Source organism: Perognathus longimembris, chromosome 3 (genome assembly GCF_023159225.1).
Source record: "Perognathus longimembris pacificus isolate PPM17 chromosome 3, ASM2315922v1, whole genome shotgun sequence".
NCBI lineage: Eukaryota > Metazoa > Chordata > Mammalia > Rodentia > Heteromyidae > Perognathus > Perognathus longimembris.
Window position 1 is genome coordinate 50,943,417 of NC_063163.1, and position 25,833 is coordinate 50,969,249.

General features: G+C 34.1%; 1 protein-coding gene and 1 long non-coding RNA gene across 13 annotated transcripts in view; one reads left to right on the top strand and one right to left on the bottom strand.

The window, feature by feature from the left end:
• The window catches only part of Nbea (neurobeachin), a 525,681-nt gene that overhangs the window by 240,764 nt on the left and 259,084 nt on the right, over window positions 1-25,833 (bottom strand). For all 12 annotated transcript variants that reach the window (XM_048341508.1, XM_048341507.1, XM_048341505.1 and 9 more), the window contains one exon: window positions 23,013-23,179. In XM_048341508.1, coding sequence (XP_048197465.1) covers window positions 23,013-23,179 — 167 coding nt within the window. The remainder of the gene's footprint in view (window positions 1-23,012; window positions 23,180-25,833) is intronic.
• On the top strand, window positions 16,543-17,420 carry LOC125348353. The gene is made up of 3 exons (XR_007210351.1): window positions 16,543-16,708; window positions 17,131-17,133; window positions 17,321-17,420. It is a non-coding gene; the product is annotated as an uncharacterized LOC125348353 (long non-coding RNA).

Below are 25,833 nucleotides of genomic sequence, written 5' to 3' on the forward strand. Positions count from 1 at the left end.
GGGAGAAAGAGAAGAGGATAGAAGGTTCATTTCACTGCAAAGTAATTATGCCTAGCCTGAGCATTAACCATTTATCATGGCTGAAAGATGACACTCACTGTTAGCCAAGGGAAACTGCTACTCAAATGCTCTCATTCAATCAATATACCATGTACTTCCCCACCCTACCCCCCAACAAAAGGTAATTATACAACAGGAACTTCAACATCAATACCTTCTCAGGCAAACTTAAAATTGGCTATCTACGAATAAAGATATGATATGGTTGGCTGTCACTGAAATCATAAGCTGTTCTTCTGAACTGTTAACCAAATCTCTAGCATTATGTCAAATCCACAATACTGATTCCAGACAGAAGAATAAAGTGTTGTCACGTTTGGTCCTTTACTTTTTTCTGTTTTCTTTTGGTATAAAGCATATCAGGTTCCTACTCACAACACCAAAACATCAGAGTTTTCCATTAATTAACCCCTTAGTGTTTTTAAAAGAAAGAAAAAGAAAAAATAAATTCATGAGGAAAAACAAAACAGTGTCCCTACTAAACAAAAGCTAAAATATCCCTGGTATTAAGCCACTTCATATTCCAGTTGAAACTTGGACCTTCTATAAACTCACAAGATATATAAACAGAACAGTCACAATTTTTTAATGTGCATTTGAATTTGTTTCAAGGTAAAACATTCCTTCTAGCTAGTGCATTAGAAAATATATGTATGGTTATATGTGGATGGATTTTCCACATTTTGATGAAAACAGGTGTTACAATCATTTGAAAAATCTGTCCAAATGTCAATTTGACAACTGCTTTCTGTAAGATAGAGCTCAGTCTTATAAACCAATCTAATGTATCAGAAAAGGTTAAAGGGCATGAAAAAATCACTACTTGGGTGAAAAAAATTTGACATCCAATTTTCAAGCTGATTTATCAGTAGAAAGCCAGAATTGATAGGTTGCCATTCCTGGGGAGCAGCCTTTTCTAAGAAAGCTGTTACAAAGCCCCCCATTTTGATTTAGCCACATTAATCAATAAAAACCTATACTGTTTCAATTTTTTAAACATCGATCTTCTGCTATAAGCTGGGTACAGCCACATTTATCAGCAATCATAAAAACTCAATACAATTTTAAACACAGGCTCAGTAAGTAAAATGATCAAATGAAATTTAGATTAACTTGCCTTGATAGTTAATCCCTGTTACAAATACACCTGTTTAATCTAGTTAACCAAGAAATTGAGTTAATATCTCTTTTATATTTGGGGGAAATAATGATTACTTTTCACTTTGTCCCTTCTCATTTTTTAACAAGCCTGGCATTATCTAATATGTATCTCATACTTGGTGCTAGTATTACACTGATGTTCCAGAATTACAGGTCACGCTAGATACTTAGAATTTAATACAAAATCCTGAAACAAATGGATTATTAGTTATTATACAAAATATTTTTACTTTTTGCAGAAAGTGACATTAAACAGAAATAAACATTTTGAATAAATTTCAGACTGTGCAGCAGAAATATTTGGGCAGCAGAGAAGACTTCAATTCCTAAATGTTCTACAAAACAAGAATTTTGCTCAGGTCATCTGTTATATTCTTGAATATTTAAAGTAAAAAAGAAAAATTTGCATTTATTGTTATACTATTAGTATTTTATTATAAGTACTACTAAAATTTTGAAGGAAAAAATGCTTTTTTTTGACTAATCGTGGTGTCAAATTCATTTCCAAATTTACCATAGTCATTTGTATTATATATACTAGCATTATTTGTTTAAAAACATCATTTATTTTGTATTATATATAGTTGGTAGCATATATATTCACAAAACAGGTCTTATTGAAAAATTAATGTAATTATATGAAATGCCATCATATTTACTGTGAATTTCTGAAAAAAATTTAATCAAATATTGTGTGAAAGTCAAAAGGCTGGGGAAGTAAAGGAAGAGGTGATATTCTACAGAAAAAGAAATGTACTCATTACCTGACCTACGAAATGGTAGCCCCTCTGTACAACACATTAATAATAATAAAATTATTTTTCAGAAAATAATGGAGAAATTGTATGCAGAAATTTAATGTTATTTACTAAAAGCCACTTTCCACATGTGCATGTTGTGAGCATTATACACATCAAGTTGAATAGATACAGTTCCTTTCCTTTCAGTGTGAGACAGGCAACATCAAGAAGGGAGGTTTTGAGTGGGGGAAAGTCCCAGGTTCAGGTTTAATACTTAGTATGGCTCAAGCCAACCAACCAACCAATCAACAAACAAGCCATCCAATCACAAAACGATTCTAGTGTTAGACACGTACCAAAGATAAAACATTTTAAATGAAAAGCTAAATAAACAAATACTATTTGCTTTTAATTTTTAAATTGATACATCATAATTTTATATATTTATGATGTACAGTGTGATCATTAAATGTACATGATGTGTTATTCTCATACATCTGAATGAATAATGATCTAGCAGGATCAGCATTTTTCCCATGAAACATTTTTTCATTTCTTTATGTTGGGAGGCTCCAAATTTTCTATTTCTTTATATTCACAACAATAACAGATCATTGTGAATTTATTATTGAATACATTTTACTCTTACATACCTCAAGATTACTACTTGATGTCTCAGAGGTAATTTATTGCTTAGTAATGTTTCCGAAAGGCAGTTAGTCAATTTCTTTATAAAATTTTAGGATAAATAATTGTTACAACATTATAAAAGGTTCAGTAGTAAAGTATAACATGATGATAACATTTAGAAGTATATTCAATTTTTCATCTTACTTAATGACCTTTCCTTTGATATCCTAGTAGTTTCTGAAGGTATAAAGTTGGGTGTTTTATTTCTTTCCACTTACCATGGTTAGTTCTAGAAGTCACCTGAGCCTCTGCATGAAATTTGACCTTTCGACACTGGATTTTTATGTCATTAGCAAATCATGTGCCAATACCTTTCTGCCTAGTTTATTCATCAATAGCCAAAATAGAACAACCAGAAATTTTTTAGAAATAGGTAAGAATATGATTAATAATACACAATTTTATAATTTCTTACCAAAGAAATTATGGCTTTTAGGAAATACTGACAGAGCTGGGCCCCAGTTGCTCCTGTAATCCTAGCTACTCAGGAGGCTGAGGTCTGGGATTCCAGTTTGACACCAGTCTGGGCAAGAAAGCTGGAAGTGGAGCTATGGCTCAAAAGGTAGAGTGCTAAGCTGGAGCACAAAAGCTCAGGGATAGTGCCCATGCCCCGAGTTCAAGCCGAGGATAGACACATACACACAGAAACACACAAAATACTGACAAAAATTTTTAACACTTTTTCTTGTTATGATTATTTTTATTCCTTTTTTTTCAGTTATTACAGATTTACTCTACCCTTTCATGTCTTCCCAGCAGGACAGTTTTAGAAAATACAACTCATTTTAGTAACTGTTATCTCTGGGCTAAAAGCATGCCTGTACCCTAGACTACATTTCCTCTGACTTTCTCATCCACAATGATCCACTCTTCTCTTCCCCTTTCCTTTTAGTCATATCAATCTAAGTGCTTAGTTAAGGAAATTGTTTCCAACCACATGCCTTGACAGTAATTACTTGAGCCTGTGAAGGTCTTTAAGCCTCTAGATTCATTATGTGACCATTAAGGAGCAATTCCTACTCAATCTCCTTATCTCCCTTTAAATATAAAGGCCACTTACAGTCTATAAAGGCACACCTTGTTCCCAGCTGACATGACTTTTATTTCTGACTTTAGACAATATACTTTCTTCTCTTTTCAACTCTGGTTGATCGTAAACATTACAAGTCCTCTAACCTAATTTGAAGACTACCTAACTCACTAACTTGAGAGTTTTTCTAAAGAGATGATTTGATGAACATTTTACTTACCTTCTCTAACTTCCAAGCATGAATTTCTCTTTCATGATTCTCTTAAGATTCTAACTTCTGTAAGGTGATTCATATGAAATTAGTGTGTAGCAAGATGCATATTTTGCCAATATTAATGCATTTAAGGAATAATTATGAACTAATTGTATAATGAATCAATAGCTGTTGGTTCACAGGTCATGAAAAGGGCAGATGGCACAGAAAAACTTTTGCTGAAGTCGCATTGCCAAAAACCAGACTGATTATTCATTTTTGCTAGTAAATCTGAAATGTAGCCTATCAAATGGGCTACACTGAATCCTAATTATTGTTATTGTTATTATTATTATTATCAGCTGTAAGACTCTTTCAATATTGTTATAAAAAAGAAGTGAGTGAGAAAGAATCTCATCTGGGAATAATGATTTAAAGCCAGCCTGGGCAGGAATGTCTGCAAGACTTGTATTTCCAATCATCCACAAAAAGCTGGAGTTGTAGAGCACTAGCTTTGAGAAGAAAAGGTCAGGAACAATGCCTAGACCCTGACAAGCCCAAGGACAGGCAAAAATAAATAAACATAGATAAATAAAATACATAAAAATAATAAAACTATCAATTATCCTTTTAGCCACTGAGTTCTTATTCATGCTTTTATGTTTTCTGAACTTCTGATTTTGATGATAACCTTGTTTATATATATTGTATATTGTATATATTGTATATGTATATTGTATATGTATATATGTATATATACATGTGTGTATGTATGTGTGTGCAAGATATGATGGGATATCATGGTACAGGCCTGGGATTGAAGCTCTTCAGCAGCTGAGGAAAAAAGACTATAAATTCAAAGTCCAGCTTGGGATGCACATAAAGTTCAAGGGAAATGTGGGATACATACTAATATTCTACTAACACTAATACTAATAAAGGCAAGTTTGTGCTATGTAGCAATAAAACACACACACATGAAATTATTTAATCATACATATTAAAATAAAAAGAACAATATTACAAAAACAAAAAAGTACCCGCTCAACAGGAGTAGGATGTCATCATTAAGTAATTCTACTGGGTTTTGGCACTATGGTTATGATAGATAAAACTTGTTATCATGTCATCAGGATTTCAACACTAAATGATAAATATTCTGTCTAGAACACTATATAAGAAGTTTCCCCTTACATTCATCACCCTGAGCTAGTATATTGCTTTTTTTCTATGTCCTTGTTTTAGCATTCAGTAGTAGCCTATTACATGAATGCCTATTACGTCTGTCATGGCCACAGAATGTTTTTTTTTCTTTCTACTCTTCCTCAATTTAGTTTTACAACTGAAAAATCTAATTACAGATACATAGTATAATATTTAAAGCACAAGAAAAACTTTTTATGAATATAAAGTAACACTCATATAATGGTCACATAAACTGGAAAAGGGTAGAAAATTTATTAAGGTCAGAAAGATTACATTTTCTTTATAATAAACTCCTAGTTCTGATTTAATATCACTAAAGGCAGGTCATGCACTCTTAAGCTCCATTTCCTAATCTGTAGAACTAGTCTAATCTTTAGGGGGACATCAGGATCTTTCTTCATTAAATTTGAACTCTACTGTATTGTCTTATTTTTACTATTATCTCATATGTTATTCTGGATAATGTTACTCAAGCAAGTCTGTTCTATTTCTTGAAACTGGAATTATGAATATGCACCTATTTTCTTCTTTCTTTCTTCTTTCTCCTTTCCCTCCCTCCCTCCCTCCCTCCCTTCCTCCCTCCCTCCCTCCCTCCCTCCCTCCCTCCCTCCCTTCCAGTCCTGGGCCTTGGACTCAGGGCCTGAGCACTGTCCCTGGCTTCTCTTTGCTCAAGGATAGCACTCTGCCACTTGAGCCACAGTGCCACTTCTGGCCATTTTCTATATATGTGGTGCTGGGGAATCAAACCCAGGGCTTCATGTATACGAGTCAAACACTCTTGCCTCTAGGCCATATTCCCAGCCCCCTATTTTCTTATAATAAGGTACAGGGAAGTTAATTCCTCACTCATATATTAAATATACCTTCTTATTAATGTTATCATCACATGTGATTTGGTATGCAGTCATAAATTACTTATATCTCTCTGGAGCAAAAAACATTTTTATACATCTTTTAATTCTACACAGTATATTTAACAGTAGGTTCTTATCCCCTATTACAGCCATTTCAGTAAAGTAGAACCAAAATTTTATGCAAGTTCAAAAACCAGGTGTCTGCACTTAGATACTATTACTGTGTTTATAGAAAATCTCTATCAGAAAGAATGACATTGCCCTATTTGTAAGGACATGGAAGGACGGAAAAAATTATACTAAGTGAAATGAACCAGATACAAAGAAACATGGACTCTATGGTCTCCCTCATAGGGAATAATTAGTACAGGTTTAGGCTAGTCACAGCAGAGGATCACAAGAGCCCAATAGCTATGCCCTTATGAACACATAACATGATGCTACGTGAAATGAACTCTATGTTATGGAAATGAGTGTTACATCAATGTTGTAATTACTTTCAACATGCCATATGAAACCATAACTTTTTTTTGTTGATGATCCTCTTGTATGCCCTTCCTGTGGTTGTCCCCACACTATCACTGTATCTCATCTGAGTACCCTGGATACTGTATATACTGGTATTAGAACTAGGGAAGGGAAAGGGAATATCAAAATCGAGAGACAAGGGATAAAAAGACAAATGACTCCAAAAGCAATACTTGCAAAACCATTTGGTGTAAACCAACTGAACAACACATGGGGGGAGAGGGAAAAGGGAAGGGGAGAGACGGGAAATGAGGGAGGAGGTAACCAACAGTACAAGAAATGTACCCAAGGCCTAATGTATGAAACTGTAACCTCTCTGTATATCACTTTGACAATAAATAAGTCATTATTAAAAATAATAAAAAAGAATATCTAGTAAGATGTACAAATGGTTATAGTCAGTAAGTGAATTTCATAATGTTATTGGTTAAAAGTACTCAGCTTTTTTTTTTTTTCCTTCCATTCCTGGGGCTTGAACTTACGGCCTAGGAGCTCTCTCTGAGCCTCTCTGTGCTCAATAACACTCTACCACTGTTTCCATTTATTTAAATACAAAAGTAGGTAAAATAAATATATGGTACTACAATTTAGGATAATGAATTCAGTGGTTATGTTGACTTTTTTTTTTTTTTGCGCCAGTCTTGGGGCTTGAACTCTGGACCTGAGCTCCTTTTGCTCAAGGCTATCGCTCTACCACTTGAGCCACAGTGCCACTTCCAGCTTTTTCTGTGATTAACTGGAGATGAGAGTCTCAGCGAGTTTCCTGCCTGGACTGTCTTTGAACCATGATCCTTAGATCTCAGAGTCCTGAATAGCTAGGATTACAGGTGTAAGCCACTGGTGCCCGGCAACAATGTTGACTCCTAAATTGACTCAAATAAAAAGCTTTCATTTAGCTGCCTTGGGGGGCAGTTCTAGAGAGTTAGCAGTGTTCTAGTTTTTTCTTTTATCCAGGGTAATAATGACATATGTATTTTCTGTTTTTGAAAACTCATGGAGTCAGTCCGGTATAATATATGCACTCTATGTGGGTCAGCCACACTTTAATATGAAGTAGAAAGAAAATACTGATACCTCTTTCTCTCCTTTCATATTATGGAAATATATGATCCATTTCAGTGTTTAAAATTAAAATTCATTGACTTGCAAAATTTACCCAAGACCTCCAAAGTCCCAACTTTACTTGTATTATTTAATAAATATGCAATGGAAAATTACAAAGCTAACATTATAAGCTGAAGCTATAGTTACCAGCCAAAAGTATGATATGGCTTATATACCAGAACATCTCTAAAGTATGTTTAGAATGACCATGTATTATCTGAAATCTGAATACAGATACTAACTCTAATGAGTGAGAAATCTTTAAATATTTCTTAGATTCCACCAGCAAGATAGATTTATGCTTATGAGGGAGACACAGATTTTAAATGTTTTGTTTTGAGGAGTCAGACCAGTCAGCCAGGAAAAAGAGATTTCTGGAATCTAGAAGTTATGAAATATGAGAGTTAAGCAAAAAAAGATTTAACTTAGTTTGGACACACACACACACACACACACACACACATACACACACATGCAAACTCATCATACTGAATATCTAAGTTCCTTAAAAAAAAAGACAATAAAGTCTGATGGTCATATTTTATCTTGGGTATACCAACTTTAAAACTATGCTGTAAGCAAAAAGCTTTAATAGTTTTTTTGAAAGATACTAAGACAGGATTTTATGTCCTCTGAGCTGCCATCTTAAAGTGATTACCAACAGGCCTTGTAAAGACCAACAATAAATCTCAACAAAATTACTGATGTCAGGTTTATGGATTAAAAGATATGAGTGTGATGTTCATATTTGTTCATGTGGATAGAAGAGAGAAACAACTGAAATCAGCCACAATCTCACAAAAGATTAGACTATGTATTCTCGATCATTCAAAGAAAAGAGTTCATAAATATAGCAAAGGCAACTGAGGAAAGAAAAAGTGGCACGTATGTTTGAAGTTATTTAAATGTTGATACTGGCTTATTTTTGTTTTGTTTTTGTGCCCATCCTGGGGCTTGAACTCAGGGCCTGGGAGCTACTCAGACCTTTTCTTGCTCAAGGATAAGCACTCCACAACTTGAGCAACACAGCTCCATTTGTGGCTTCTTGGTGGCTCATTGGAAGGAAGAGATTCATGACCCTTCCTGCCCAGGCTGGCTTTGAGCCATGATTCTCAGATCTCAGTCCTCCTGACTTTCTAGGATTAGAGGTATGATGCACTGGTGACTTGCCTATGGTATTATTTTCAGAAAGGAAGGGGAGCTGGGTGTTCAGGTGGGTCAATCTTGTAATCCTAGCTACACAGAAGCTTAAGATCTGTGGATAGAGGTTCAAACCCAGACCAGGCAGGAAGGTCCTTGAGACTCTTATCTCCAATTAAGCACTAAAAATGCTGGAGGTGCACTGTGTCTGAAGTGGTAGAGTGTTAGACTTCAGCAAAAAAAGCTCGGGGACAGCACCTAGGCTGAGTTCAAGGGCCAGAACTGGCACATATATACACACACACACACACACACACACGCACACATACATACAAAGGGAAGGTGTAAGGGAGAGTAATAAAGGGATCAATTTAATCAAGATACATTATATGCATGTAGGAAAATGTTATAATGAAACCTCCCCATGTACAATTATGTATACTAATAAAAAAATAAAAACATGAGGAACCCCAAAATTTCATTGAAAAATCCCAGATCAGTGTTGCTGTTTCAGGAAGAAGAGATATATACTTGTATGTGTATGTCCATGTTTTTTTTTTGTTTCTTGTGAATAGAAAAATAAAACATAGAGATACTAGAGGCCACCGAGACACAACTACACCAGAAGCAAGTACCAGAACTTATGGTAAACTTACTACAAAGCTAGGGAGAGTTGAATGGTTTCCAAGATGATAGAAAACAGCAAAGAATTAGGTCACAAAAGTAATGTGAAATCACTAGATTCAACTAGGAACCTAAATACCTGTGTCAACAGGTACAGACAAGTGTGGCTATAAAGAAGCAAATGTTAACCAATTTATGGAATGAAAGCACTTTGTCATTTCATTGTAGTTCAGATATGAAAGTTGATGAGAGTTCCAGATGTTTTAGATGTAAAAGTATGGAAGCACTCATATTTGAAAGAAACTAACTTTAAAAGCTATAGTGAATAGAGATAGTTGCTGTACAAGAACGGGACATTTTATGGGACAGTACCCTCAAAGTAGAGTTGCTTTCTATTTCCAGGTTCAACAGTTCAATCCAAGTTGACCCTGTCATCTAGAGGACTGGGTTCTGTAGTCCCTACTTAGTTTTCTGCCTCGTCCTTCACCCTTACTACTACTTGGCATGCTGCTCATTAGTTTAATGTTGCTTTCATCAGCATCAATAATACAGTCATATCTGGAGGTCACTTTCACAGTTGGTAGTGATTTTGGTCTCACTTGTTATTTCAGAGTATAAACATGATGTTTAACTAGCTTTTTTCCTTAGATCTTTGAAGAAACATTAAAAAAGACAAGGAAGAACCTGACTGCCATTATAGCTTTTCTCTTCTCACCAGGATGAAATGTAGCCTGAAAATGTTCTAGGAATACTGGACACAGTCTCCTGGATGTCAGAGCTGTCTGCCTGCTCAACCTTCCTTCAAAGAATGCATGTGTCTACAGGCTCACAGCTCCTTGGCTATCCACTCTATAACTATAAGCCTCCCCTCTTGTTCAGCAGTGTCAGTCTCCAGAGTGGAGAAAATTTGATTCTTCCATCATCAATCCCACCCCATAACTCCAGCCTTCTGGTGATCCTTAGCACTTGGGCAATTCTAGACAAATGGTATAATTTATATAATGGATGAAAAGAGACATGATGTAAAATGTGCACATGATGCCAAAGTATTGACTTATATGGCTCTTTTTTTTCTAAGACAATATTACTTAGAAATGTAGATTTTTATGGATAATAGTATCACTAAAATATGTTAAAGTGACTAAGTTTTTTTCCTTTTGCCCAGGGCATTCTTCCCTCCCCCCCTCCAATTTTTTTCTTGATTGTCAAAGTGAAGTACAGAGGGGTTACAGTTTTATATGTAAGGCAGTGAGTACATTTCTTATCCAACTTGTTGCCTCCTCCCTCAATTATGCCCTGCAACCCAAAACGCCGTCACCTCCCCCATCAGTTGTACAGTTATTTTGTACAGTTATTTACACCAAATGGTGTTTTTTTTTTTTTTTTTTTGTTTTGTTTTGTTTTTGGCCAGTCCTGGGCCTTGGACTCAGGGCCTGAGCACCATCCCTGGCTTCTTCCCGCTCAAGGCTAGCACTCTGCCACCTGAGCCACAGCGCCCCTTCTGGCCGTTTTCCATATATGTGGTGCTGGGGAATCGAACTGAGAGCTTCATGTGTAGGAGGCAAGCACTGTTGCCACTAGGCCATATTCCCAGCCCACCAAATGGTTTTGTAAGTGTTGTTTTTGGACTGATTTGTCTTTTTACCCTGTCTCTCGATTTTGGTATTCCCTTTCCCTTCCCTTCCTAATATACCTATATACAGTATCCAGGATACTAAGATCAGATACAATGATAGCAGGGGTAAAACCACAGGAAGGGGATATGAGAGGGGAAAAAAAGAGAAAAGGTACTAAATAAAAAAAAATTAGGCTTAAATATGTTGACAGAACCGCAAACCACAACAGTGCAATTAAATTTAACTAAATTTGAAATAAAAGAAACATTTTTTATTTTTTTTTGGCCAGTCCTGGGCCTTGGACTCAGGGCCTAAGCACTGTCCCTGGCTTCTTCCCGCTCAAGGCTAGCACTCTGCCACTTGAGCCACAGCGCCGCTTCTGGCCGTTTTCTGTATATGTGGTGCTGGGGAATCGAACCTAGGGCCTCGTGTATCCGAGGCAGGCACTCTTGCCACTAGGCTATATCCCCAGCCCCAAAAGAAACATTTTTAAGAAGTGATGGAAACTTTCACTGTAGAGTGACCGAGACATTCAAATATAGTAGCCATATCAATGAGCAAAACCAGACAGCAACTTCATGATACTTATGGGATCTGTACTTTACAGTAGTACAATTAGTGAAAAAGTTAATGCAGCATTGAATAAAAGTGACCTGCTCAGCTGCTGCCATCTTTGCATTATGGAAATAATGGAACATTCTTCCTTCCCTAGTCCATCATTGACCAAATGCAAAAATAAAAAAGGAATTAACAAACGAAAATAGAATTATGCTTCATAGTACACATTGAATTATGGACAAACTGAATCTAGTTAGACATTTTCCTCCTAATATTTAAAACACAGTCACCATATTTCAAACCAAGTAGCAATAATTGATTTATTAAGCAACTATGAACAACTATGCTGTATTAGTTTATATAACTATGAACTAAGAGAAGTGAGGAAGCCTATTTTTTTTTGCTAAAAGTTCTTAATTTTCCGGCAATATATTCAAGGTAACTGGTTATTATAAAACTTAACTTTTGTAATTTGTTATGAACACTAATCTCCCAGAGCAAAAATCAACTTGTCACTTTGTTAGCTATTTGCAAAGCAGAAACATGATAATACACTCTATCTGGATTACATAAAAATTGTTGTACAAACCCTTCATTTAGTCGATATAAAGAATGAAAGATGTATGTTTAACCATGGGTTTAGTTAAAGTATAGGGAAGAAAAACAAAAAAGGTTTAAAGTCAAGATGATAATGTAATCCTGTTCTTGGAATAAATAGGTTTCCTAAGATTTCCTTTGTGTTAACAAACCCAAGAGAATGTTTTAACTTTCTTAAATTTCATTTGGCAAATGCATCAAGAACCTCTTGAGCAAATAAACAAGATATGAGTATGGAATATAAAATGGCACGGCTGGGGATATGGCCTAGTGGCAAGAGTGCCTGCCTCATATACATGAGGCCCTGGGTTCGATTCCCCAGCACCACATATACAGAAAATGGCCAGAAGTGGCGCTGTGGCTCAAGTGGCAGAGTGCTTGCCTTGAGCAAAAAGAAGCCAGGGACAGTGCTCAGGCCCTGAGTCGAAGCCCCAGGACTGGCCAAAAACAAAAACAAAACAAAATAAAATGGCACACAGTTGAGATCATATGACTAAAGATTCCTGAATCAAGATGTTTTAGACTATATGCATCATGAATTTTAAATATGACTTGTGGGGCTAATAAGCAAGGAATCCAAAAGAGGCATTCAAAGTTACTCATCTACTTCTTTGAAAGGCCAGGAAAGTAGTTACATGGTGATACAAATTAACAATCAAATGTCAAGAGGTGAACAGTGAAATGTGGAGAAATGAAAACAACAAAAATACTGCCCATGAGTTTTAAGCCACAGGTGAAATTTCTGATTTTAGGGCATTATTTTCTTGGAAGACTTTTACAAATGTACAATATTGAGCAACATTTTTAGTTTAGAATTTTTTTTTGGTAAATATTCTATTCACATATTTTATGCATTTGTCAAAAATGTCAATAAATTTTTATTTTGCTAATAATGAAATGTATAGAAACCATAAAATGAGTAATTAAAAATCAGAAAAGTAAAGATATCTTTAAAGTTCACATACATTTTGTGCTTTTGAAATAAGGTAATGAGTATTTTGACAATCAAATATAATAATGTCCATATATAAATTCTAATAGTCAACTAAAATCTTCCTCCCATTCTGCCTTCTTCTGTCCTTCTTCTGTCCTTCTTTCCTTCCTTTATTCAACATTGAGCATAGGAATATACATACCTCCCAGCTTCCTACTGAAGTCATTTTGGCTTAGAGTTTATTTTTCAGATACGCTCTTGCAGTAAGATCTCAAACTTTCATTTTTGCCCTGGAACCCTCCATCTGCAACCCTCCTGTCTCTGCCTCCCTCATAGCCTAGTTTGCAAGCAAGATTGGCTTTCCTTTTTTTTTTTTTACCAATTATTAATATACATTTATTTAATATTTGATAAAACTTGAGAATTTTGTTTTATTTTTTTTTTATTTTAGATACACATTAAAAATACCTAAATGTGATACATCATCATCATGATAAGAGTCATCGACTTTGCTTCAAACTAAACTTAAATTCAACAGATATTAATGTCAAGAGAATAATTGCAAAGTTTTCTTCCTTTATGAGTGTCTTAAATTATCAATACTACAATATTCACCTGTTTCTGGTCTTGACACAATCATATTTTTTAAAAGGTAAACGTTTTAAACATCAATCACTTCTCAAAAACTTAACTTCCAAAGGAAGTTATCAAGGTATATTCTAGTTGTCTGCATTCGATATGTGTTAATTTATTGCTTAGTGATATGTATTGTGGAGGTTCCTAAGAAGACTAAACAGAGCTCCCCTACGACCCAGCAGCCCCATTTTTGGGCATATACTCAAAAGGTTACAAGCAAGACCACACAAAAGCCATCAGCACAACTATGTTCAATGCAGCACAATTTGTTATTGCTAAAATATGGAACCAACCCAGATGCCCCTCAGCTGACAAGTGAATCAAGAAAATGTGGTACATATTCACACTGGAATTCTATGCCTCTATCAGAAAGAATGATACTTCCCCATTCATAAGGAAATGGAAGGACTTGGAAAAAATCATACCAAGTGAAGTGAGCCAGACCCAAAGAAACATAAACCCCGTGGTTTCCCTCATAGCGAATAATAATTAGTACATATCTAGGATAGACATAACAGAAGAGTACAACAGCTCAACAGCTATGCCTATATGAACGTATAAGATAATGCTATGTGAAATGAGCTCCATGTTATAGAAATAAGTGGAATAGCATTGCTATAATTAATTTGAACATACCATGCGAAACTGTACCTTTTCTTCTCTCATATTCCCTCCCTGTGGTTTTACTCCTGCTATTACTGTAATTGATCTTAGTACTCGGATAATGTATAGACATGTATTGGAATTAAGGAAGGGAAAGGGAATATAAAAAATTAGAGACAAAGAATAAAAAGATAAACCATTGCAAAAGCGATACTTATAAAACCAATTGATGTAAACCAACCGTACAACTCATGAGGGCGGGAGACGGAGATGGAGGAAAAATGAGGGAAGAGATAGCAAGTTGCATTCGTAATGTACTTTCCTTATATATGAAACTGTAACCTCTCTGTACCTCACTTTGACGATAAAGAAGAAGAAAAATAAAGTGTCCGAGGAAACAATCAGTTTATTGTGTTGGATAAATCTAGTTTACAACCTTTAAAAATACCCCTGATGTCACTGTAACTGATTTTGGTACCCTGGTGTTGTATATATGTTTATTGGAACTAGGGAAGGAAAGGGGACTGTCAAAATGGAGAGACAAACTAAAAGGTGAACCAATGCACCAGCAATACTTACAAAACTATATTCTGTAAACCAACTGTACAACTTGCGAGGGAGGAAAGTGGAAGAAAATTGAGGGAGGAGGTAACAAGTTTGATAAATGTACTCACTGCCTTACATATGAAACTGTAACCCCCTCTGTACATCACTTTGACGATAAATAAACTAATAAAAAAAAGAGGGAGGGAGAGTACTGATCAATGTATATTATATGTAGACAGGGACATGTCCAAATAAACAGCTGCTTCATACTCATAAACAATGCATAAAAATAAAATATATGTTGCAGAAAAAATGCCTGTATGATAGTTTATATTTGGCATATTTTTTTCTTAACTCTCAAACGTCTTTCTTCATCCAAAAACCAGCTGTATTTAACTTTTAAGATTCATGTTAAAACTGAAAGGCATAAAAATGCTATGTATATAATAGAATATCCATTTCCCTAGCTCTGGGCAGTACCTTTGCATATAAAGTGTTTGACTAAATTTTGGTAACTGTTATTGAATATTGATAATTTGGAAACAGTTTCTAACACTGTTTCCCAAAATATTACAATCTGTAGTTTCCAGATATATCTTATGAATCAAACTTATATTTCTTTATGTCACCTTGAAACACTAATAAAAGAGAAGGAAATACTATTTTTGAGGTACTACTGCCTCAACCTGATGCAAAATAATTGACCATGTATTTACTGTTATAAGTCAGTCATCTTTCATGGAAGAGTAAACACAAAACAAAACCTTGGTGTTAGTAGTGTCAGATTAAATTAGTAAAGGTACCAGACTCTCTTGTATTAATGATTGACCTCCTGTCTGACAGACTTGAAAGCATTGGCTTTCATAGGTTTCTAACTCAAAAAAACCTAAAAATACTAACAAAATCTTTATAGCTACATTATATACATGTATTTCTATATTTAACATTAATATAAGGCATTCTATGATTTTTTTTTACAAAATTCACATTATTATTCAAAATTATGGTCACTAGAACTATCACTAGGATATGAAGTACAAAATTTCATTCAAAAAGAATAGTGGTTTCACTGCTCCAAACTAAACCGCCATTTTTTTAACATGAAAATGGTGGCACATATAACTTGCTTTAGGACTGTTTTATCTTACAGATCTATAACTTAGGCAAAAAAGTATTCATAGCACTTACTTTCTCAGATGATATTGAGTCAAAGTTGTATCTCTTATGGTTTATAAAACCAAATAGTAAGTACTAAACAGGAAGTACATTCAGTTCCTTTCATTAAAATTTTTAGTAGTAGTATATGTTATGTTATCTTTTCCATGAATGTTCTAGTGGCCCCAATTTTTTAATTGGGACAATTAAATTTAAAAAACTCAGGTTGGAAGAATATAAAGTAAATCAACAAGAAATGTAACACAAAAACATATACCATAACCTTATTAAATTATCTCACAAACATTATTATTTTTATAACTTTAAGTATATTAAAATATACAGCTGTCTTTAGAAAAAAGATTGTATGGTGTTTTCATTTGTGGGTGCTAGAATGTGCCCACACATCTACAAGTAAACACACTGGGTGGTATGTAAGGGGTTATAAATGAATTAACTGCTAGAAGAATGAACGGGGAAAGAAAGTAAAATGCAGGCAAGAAAGCACTGTATATACTACAGAACTGAGAAAAATAAGGAAAGGGGGTGGTTGGAAGGGGTGAAGATGTTGCAGGAATGCCAACGATCAATATACATTATATACATAAATGGCATTGTTAAATTGCAAAAAATTCAATACATAACCTAAAAATTAGGAAAAACTAAGGAAGGGGCTGAGTATGAGGGTAGGTGAGAATGCAAAAAGGAGTGACCTTGAGGGACTGATTTACAAGTCCTTTGCACAAGTACTTAAAGATAACCAATTTAGGGGCTGGGGATATAGCCTAGTGGCAAGAGTGCTTGCCTCATATACATGAAGCCCTGGGTTCAATTCCCCAGCATCACGTATATAGAAAATGGCCAGAAGTGGCACTGTGGCTCAAGTGGCAGAGTGCTAGCCTTGAGCAAAAATAAGCCAGGGACAGTGCTTAGGCCCTGAGTCCAAGCCCCAGGACTGGCCAAAAAAAAAAAAAAAAATTTGAGACTTATAGACGTAAAGTATTTACCAGTATGTGGAATCATAACAAAGTTGCTAGAAGAACGTTTCTCTTAATTTGTGCTTTCTGATCTTTACATATCTGTGCTGTACAATTTTGAAAATTATTCTTTAAATGAAGTTCAAATTCTTTGCCTTTCAGATCTTAACAGAACAAGTGTGTACTCAGGTTGTACACCAACTTATTCAAAAAATGAAAATAAACATATTAACAATATGAAAAAGCCAGTCACAATAAGCATATTGTTCCTATAATAGTTAACATTTTATCTTAATTGTCTGTTAAAGGCAATAAATAGTATCAGTAAGTAGATTATAAATTAAAACAAATAATTACTTTTTAGTTAGTGTTATTATAGCATTCTACTGGATTGATAGAATGCTTTAGTACTATTTCCTGTCTGGGTCATATTTATTCTATTACACAATTAATTCCTAGAGCTGAAACAATCATTACATTTTGATGTTCATCTGCTTTATTGAACTACCCACAGGAAGATTTATGAGGAATGCTATTATGTCAAGGTCGCAGGATTAAATGAACAATGATGACAGTAAACAAGCCTTTTCTTTATATTCAAAAGGGTTTAACTCAGTTACTTAAAATGCCATAAACATAAATAGTCTTTTTTTCTCTGCAAGTAACCTTGACAGATGACTTCAAAATACAGCACTTTAGAACAATGGCTCTTTCCAACTAAGCAGGCAAGCTGCAAGTATTGATAAATGACACTAATCTACTTGTGAGCACAAATACTAAAGCATACTTCATAATCTAATTCTACAATTTTTTTGTGGGCCAGTAACATAGAATGTCATTGTAAACTATTCTTTACATCTGTAATAAGAAAAAATATAGTTATAAAAAGAGGATATTTGTAGACAAAAACTATTAGAAGTGAAATTCTTAAATTTTTAGTATATATTTATTCATGTAAAAATACAATAAGCTGAGCATATTGTTTTAGGTAACATGGATGATATTTCAATGAAAACATCCAAAACACAAAGAAGAATTATAAAATTTTTTAAAAAATGTAGCAAATGGTTCAGAGACTTATCTCACCAGCCTAACAATGTAATTCCAATAAAAATGCCTTAGAGTCTGCCAAGACACCAAATGTTACTGCATGAAAAAAAAAAACAAACTTTTTTTTTCCAGTTAGTACATGCTTTTATTAGTGGCTAAATTAAGGACCGGGCTATGATAACTTTATGGGCTTCTAGGAACTTTTTTCAAATTGTCAAAACTTAAAAATGTAATTTGTAAGTCTTATTAATGTGGGAATTAAAAATACTTATTTTGTAAAAAAAAAAAGAATAAAAACTAAAGACCTTTTTCCTGTGACAATGAGATAGTCTAATATTTGTTCATTGGTTATTTTTGTCTGTATATTGACTTTTTCACTGTACTCATTTGTTTGATTCCTGAATATCTAATTGTTTGCATTTAAAATGTATTAATTATGAAAGATTAAAATAATTATCTTAATCTAAAAAAATCTAGAAACTTTTAGAGATTATTAGGTTTATTTTTGTTTTTGACCATTCAATCGCTACTGATCAACATTTCCACGTCCTTTCAAACATTATTCTTTTCAATGTGATCTATCTAAAGAGTTCAAGCAATGAAAATGAATTTTGTTCATTTTCTAAGCCCTGTCATCCTGCAATATATTTTCTTCTATACCAATGACTTCTGTATTTTTCAATGCCAGGACAGCATGGTATTCACCTGTAGTAATGGTAGTAATGAGGACAGCATCCTTGAATTCTGTTTATTCCTTCAGGAAGTTTAAAACATTGTATCTAACTTGAGGTTTTCAATTTGCTAACTATTGTATTAATGAAAATGAGTGGCCTCAATTAATTAGAACCTTGTGAATTGAATCATAAATGTTCACATTTATAGTATGTTTGAGTAGGACAGATAAAATACCTTAAGATGGCTAGAGGAAGCCTTGGGCTAGGAATTTGAATAGATAACAAAAGAAAGAATACTGCCTACTCTCTGTCCACTTTCTAGAACAAATAAGATACATAATCAGGAGACATTATATTATCAGGTGATATGAGAAATATTGTTTCCTCAAGTTATAGCTTTTCCTCTAGAAAGAAAGACCAATAATATTAGTACAGATATTAAAACATATCAATGCTAGTAGTTACATTAAATGAAAAGACAGAAGTAAAATTGGAACCTTCTTTTATAAAATGGCAAGTAGAATATTACAGTAATAAAATTCCTTTAGATTTAACATATATTTTATAATAGATATAAAAACAACTACAGGCTAGTCCGTAAATTTGTGAAGCTATATGTGTGCTGGAAGAGACAGATATTTTTGCATGGCTATGAAATACTAAGTGATAAATCATGGGGAATTTCAATAGCTATAAAAACAAAAAAGTATGAGGAAGTGGGATTAGAAAAGACAGAAAATGCCATGGAATGCTACAGAAATCTGTGACATTTGAATTCCTACTTCCTATTTGCCACAGTGTATATTTTCATATATTAGCCAGATTGATCTTTTAAAAACATAATCAAGGGAGCTGGTGGTTTGGCTAAAGTGGTAAGGAGTAACTGACTAGTGAACATGAGTCTCTAAGTTCAAACCCCTTGACTGTAAAAAAAAAAATTCAGATTATGTTTCACATCTTTTTAAAAATTCTGCTTTCATGTCGAGGAGAATAAATTCACAAATCCTTAATATGAGCTACAAGTTGAACAGGAAATGTACTCACTGCCTTACATATAGAAACTGTAACCCTTCTGTAATTCATGTTGACAATAAATGAAAAAAAACCCAAATTGATTATCCACAAAGTAAAATTTTAATAAGTTTTCATTAAATGCTTACGACTTCTGTACAGAGAATAAACAATAAACACAAAGGGGAAAAATGCAGCCAGGTACTGGTAGCACATTTCTATTATAATCATAGCTACTTAAAGGCTGATATTGGGAGGATCTTGGTTTGAGGCCAGCCTGAGTATATACAAAAGACCTTCTTTTCAACTAAAAGCTAAGTACTATAATACACTCTTGTTAACCCAGCTAACCCAGCTACGTGTGAAGCTGAGATCAAGAGGACTGTGGTATCAAGCCATTCTGGCTTAAATAAATTCCATCTCAATGGGGGAAGCTGGGTGTGGTGGTTAGCATCTGTCATTTCAGCTCCAGTAAAAAGCATAAAGTTAGGCAGATCATGGACAGGCATAGAAGTGGAAAAATATTAAGACATATATTGAAATAATCAGTATAAGAAATGAACACCAGAAAACAGGTACTTGAAAGGGGCAGGGCGGGATCAAGGGGAGTGGGGCAGATGAATGAAGAGAAGAGAGGTGAGGGGGATGTAGTCAAAAATTCAATGTATATACCCTACAAAATCAAGAAAAGGGGTGATACCAATCAACATACACCATATTAATAAACTGCTTTGTTAAATGGCAACTCTTAAACAACTACTTGAAGATAATACTAAGAAAATTAAGAAAAACAAGGGAAGGGGCAAATTGAGAGGCATGGGTGAGAATATTTAAAGGGGTGATACTGATCAAGATGTGTTATATTCATAAATTGTTTTTTTAAAGTCTGTTTGTTTGTTTTTGCCAGTCCTGGGCTTGAACTCAGGGCCTGAGCACTGTCCCTGAGCTTCTTTTTGCTCAAGGCTAGCACTCTATACTTGAGCCACAGCACCACTTCTGGCTTTTTCTATATACGTGGTGCTGAGGAATCGAACCCAGGGCTTCATGTATACGAGACGAGGACTTTACCACAAGGCCATATTCCCAGCCCCTATAAATTGCTTTTTTAATGGTAACTCCTCTGTAAAACTACTTAAAGACAATAAAACAAAGAATATTATGGAGAACAGATTTCAAGATTTTGAATTCAGGGATGGAGTTAGTAGAGGATGATAATAGAAATAATTGTGTGGACTTTTTTTTCAGTTAGTAAGCACTAGGAATTAGTATCCAAAGAAATAAAACATAGCTCATTCCTTGAAGGTTTCTGCAACTCTCTCTGTTGGTATATGATATATGAAAAAGGATAAACTGACCAATTATTGAAATATGAGTCTAATATGTTACCATCTGACTGTACATGACTACTTCAAGAACCTTTATCCTCTGGGTACAAAAACTAAAGGTGACTTTGAACATTCTGAGGCAGTATCATCAATCTTATCAACTGAATTATTAGCAAGATCATGCTGTATTTTTGTGTAATAACATAGGTAATCCAATTCAAAAGAGACAAGCTTTACAGATGCTCATGCTATTTTAAATTTGCATAATGGTTAAGTTTCATGTAACAATTCATCTAAGTTATGATGCCCAACTGTGGGACAAACATCAGTTTGTCTTGCTGTGAAGGTATTGTCAGTCAACATTCAATATCAGTTAATATTAAGTAAATTATATCTTCAATAATGTCATTAGCAATCACCTAATCAGTTGGTAGCCTGAGATAAAACTGGTTTTCTGAATAAGAAGGAATTTATCTTCAAGACTGTGAAACAGAAATCTGGTCTTAGTTTCTATCCAGTTCAACTATCCTACAGATTTCAACTTACCAGCTCCCACATAATTATACGAGTAAACTCCTTAAAATTAGTTTGAATATGTTCCTATCGTATATATATGTATATATATATGGAACCAATATTTCACATATATATGTATGTATATATGTACACATGTACATATATACATATAAATGTAAAATATTGGTTCAGTGTTTCTCTGAAGAACTCAGTAAAATTACATACTCTGTTTCTATTTGGACAAGCAGTGTATTGCAGGCAAGTTTTATTTATTATCCTCCATTATCTTCAGTTTATTCTTTGTAAAATGAGGAAAACCTTCATCTTACCCCTGAGAAATATGTTGAGTGGTAAGTAAAATAATTCATGAAAATTTCTTAGTATGGTACTTTGTACTCAATATAATATTAGATGATTATTAACTGCTATTATTATACAAAACAAATATATATAGTTTTGACTATTTTGAACATTATAATTTTATTTTAAATAAAAATACTTCATTTTCCTTAAATCTATCTGGTACCAAAGCACAGTTAGTGAAATCTTTAACAGAAGTACTTCTTCCAAAATATAGTTCCATAGCACCCAGTCTATATTTAACAAGCCATCAAACACTGACAGAAATTTAATACAAATTATATTTAATGAGTTCAAATAAAAAATGAGGGTTGGGCTATGGTGGTGCATTCCAGTAATCCTAGCTACGCAGGAGGCTGAGATCTGAGGATGGCAGTTCAAAGCCAATCTGGACAGAAAAAGTGTAAGAGTCTTATCTCCAATTAACCATCAGAAAACCAGAGGCTCCTAGTGGTAGAATACCAGTATTGGGACAATGCCCAGGCCCTGACTTCAAGTCCCACAACAAACAAAAAAAAATATGAAAATGAAAAATGCCATTAATCTAAATGCAGTGACGTACCTCAACACCAGTTTTCTAGAAACTAAGTACAAACAAAAATAATTTTAGGTCCATAACCCTCTTCTGGGAAGGAGAGGGAGATAGAGCATTTATAAATCACACATAATCTATTCTAATTTCATTGTGCTAAAGTATCATAAATATCCCAATTTGAGATAAAAACTCCTTCCTACATCTGTACGTAGAGTCATAAAATGTAACTTAAAAAGAGTAAACGTAATAGGTTCACAGTAACTGCTTATAAGATAAACTAAGAATAATAGAAATTTAAGTAGCCACAAAAAGCTACACATCTATTTCAAACACCCATGTTACATGAATAGTATAAAATACTTGCCTGAACAAATTTTAAATTATTACACATATTATCACAAATTCAAAATTTGTTCCATTAGACTGACTTTAAAAGATTCAGATTTTCAAATGAAGATTATAGCTATTAAATTCTATCACTTTTCTGTATTTTAAATTTCTGGTTGGCTTTACTTCTACCTAATACAATTAACCCATAGGTTCCTAATTTATTTATTAGGAACTCAAATCCTAATTTATTTCCACTCACCTATGAGAGACCGCTCCCCAGGCACCGTGTTTATTTGTGAGAATATTGAGAATCTTCTGTTTGAGTTGATTTGCTGTTACGTGATCTCGATGTTTGGCAGCACTGATGAGATGGTCACACATTTTCTCCTCCTCCCTCCTGTCAGCAGCATATTGGGCACACTGGGACTGGGGAGAGAGGACAGTAATGTACAATGAAGCAGGCATTTTACTATGTGTAATAAAGTTATGGTACCTATCCTTAAGGCAAAGGGCAAAAGTCATTCAGCTTTAAAAACTTAAATAATGTTATCTAATATTATGCTCTCAAGAATACATGTAGCCACCTAAAATGTGCAAAAATGTGTTCTTTTCAAGTATGTGTGCAATATTTTGGGTAATGTTAAAGTAGTGATTTTAGAGTTTCTTTCACTCCTGAAAATGTTTTATTTTTATAGCAGTCTTTATACAGTGTTTGTAACACAGCTGATCAGTGGAACACTTTGTGTATCAAAGGCTTCAATATGAACTTGAAAAAGAGAATCTTTTAAATAATTTTTTCAATCTTTCCTTTTGTGGAGTTTTAACTCACAGCCTTGTGCTTGCTAGATAAACATATCATCATTAGAGCCATGTCCCAAACTCATCAGCTTTGATTAGGTAAGGTCTCACTTTTTGCCAGGATGGTCTAGACTTCAATCCTATTGTTTATGTTTCTTGCCATAGCTTGGGTGACAGCTATATATCATCAAACCAAGTTTTCCTGGTGAGATTGGGTCTTTGGAACTGGCTTTCCTAGAACTGCAAGTGTCTCTATTTCATTTTTCTGCATAGCTGGGATGACAGGAGCAGACTATCACATCTAGCTTGTTGGCTGAGATAACTGTGTGTACGTGGAGGGCTGTTTCAATTTTTTGTGTGCGCTGGTACTGGGGCTTGAACTCAGGGCTTAGTTATTGTCCCTTGCTGTTTTTGCTTTACTGCTTTTCTACTGGAGCTACAACTCTTCTTCGAGCATTGTGGTGGTTAATTGGCCATAAGTAGTTTCATGGACTTTCCTGTCTGGTCTGGCTTCAAATTGAGATCCCTAGAACTCAGCCTCCTTGCAAATGTAAACAACTGGCACTCAGACTCACATGAACATTTTGCATGGGGTTGCCCTTCTTAAAACAGAATCCTAGAAATCTCAGTCCCCCAAGGATTATAGAAATGGAGCCATTTCACTAGGCTGTAAATTTAATTGTTATGGCAGTTTTTATACAGATTAGCTTGACTACAGATTTAGCATTAACAAATGTGTAATACCTGTAATACAACCAGAAAGAATAAAGTCTCATATATCTATGAAAATATATGTAATTGTTCTCATTCATCATTTCTATGGAAACAAAAAAACCTATTTCATGGAATGTACTTAAGCATATTCCTTCTGTCTACTGAAATAGACTATTGCCACAGACATCTCTTTGAAAGTAAACCTTAAGTAATCTAAGGATTAATTCATTTTCCAATTTATCTTTTTATACAGGGAATCACCAATTAGTACAAGGATCTGCCTCAGTAATGAGGTCAATATTTCATTAGCTCATTGGAGAGTAAAATTAAAATTTCATTTTTCTTTCTTAACAATAACAATTGCTAACTAAAAAAGAAGCTTAACTGTTAAATACCCATCTCCAATTACATAGGCTTTTCCTCTTAATTACAGGCTTAAATGGAGGACAGAGAAACTCATAAAAAAATCCTAGCAAAATCTTACATGATTTTTATATAATCTCTTGGAATTTACAAGTAAAATGGCCATCCTAAAAAAATAGATTTATACTACCATTATATATTTTACATATATCTAATCTTAAAAATATGACTTCTTCATATCCCCTTCAAAACATATTGTCCCTGGTTGTGTATCCATAATGGAATTGTTCTCAACATTAAGAGGTGAAAGTTAGGGTGAAAGGATACAGAAAAATATTTTCAGTTTTTCAGTAAATAATATACAAATGCATAGGTAGGTCATAATCAAGAGCAAATATGGGATATTGATGATGCTGAAAATGCAATAGAGATCAGAACCAGTGGTTTCACATGTATAATCCTAGCTACTTAGGAGACTGAGATCTGAGGATCCAGGTTTGAAGCCAGACAAGGTAGGAAAATACATAGGAATCTTATTTCCAATTCACCACCAAAAATCTAAAAGTGGAGCTGTGGCTCAAGTGGTAGAATATTAATCTTGAGTTAAAAAGCTCAAGGACAACACTAAGGTCCTGAGTTCAATCTTCATGGCCTGCACACACACTCACACAAAAAAATGTATTGAAGCTGGAAAGCAATAGGAAAAATAAGTATCTGAAAAGATTCCCTGGGGGACAATAATAAAGCAAAACAAAAACAAAGTCCCCAGCTGTGCCTTTTGGTTAGACAGGCGTTAAAGCTCAGAATTCATATTTGGTTGCTTGAAAATCTATTTCAGATTTTTCATAGGACAAATATTGACCAGCTTCCATCCAAACTAAATATCCTGATTTTAGTGGAAATATAATTGCCTCAAAATTGGTCCTGTAGGAATTCAGTTAACATTCTAAATTTTATTAAGTTAAAAGATAATTGAATATTCTTATTTTGTTGAGTACTGACATGTCTTATACCTAAGCATATTCCTCAAAGACTATGTAACTTGTTTTTTCTTTCCATTTAAAATACTGAATAACTCTGAAAAATATTCAATGTTTTTCATTGGTGAAGTGATACGTAACTTTACTGTAATAAATCTTTATGCTTTTATCTAAGTTTAAAATGTATGGGTTCTTTTTCTCAAGATAAGGTTGCTACAATCTCAT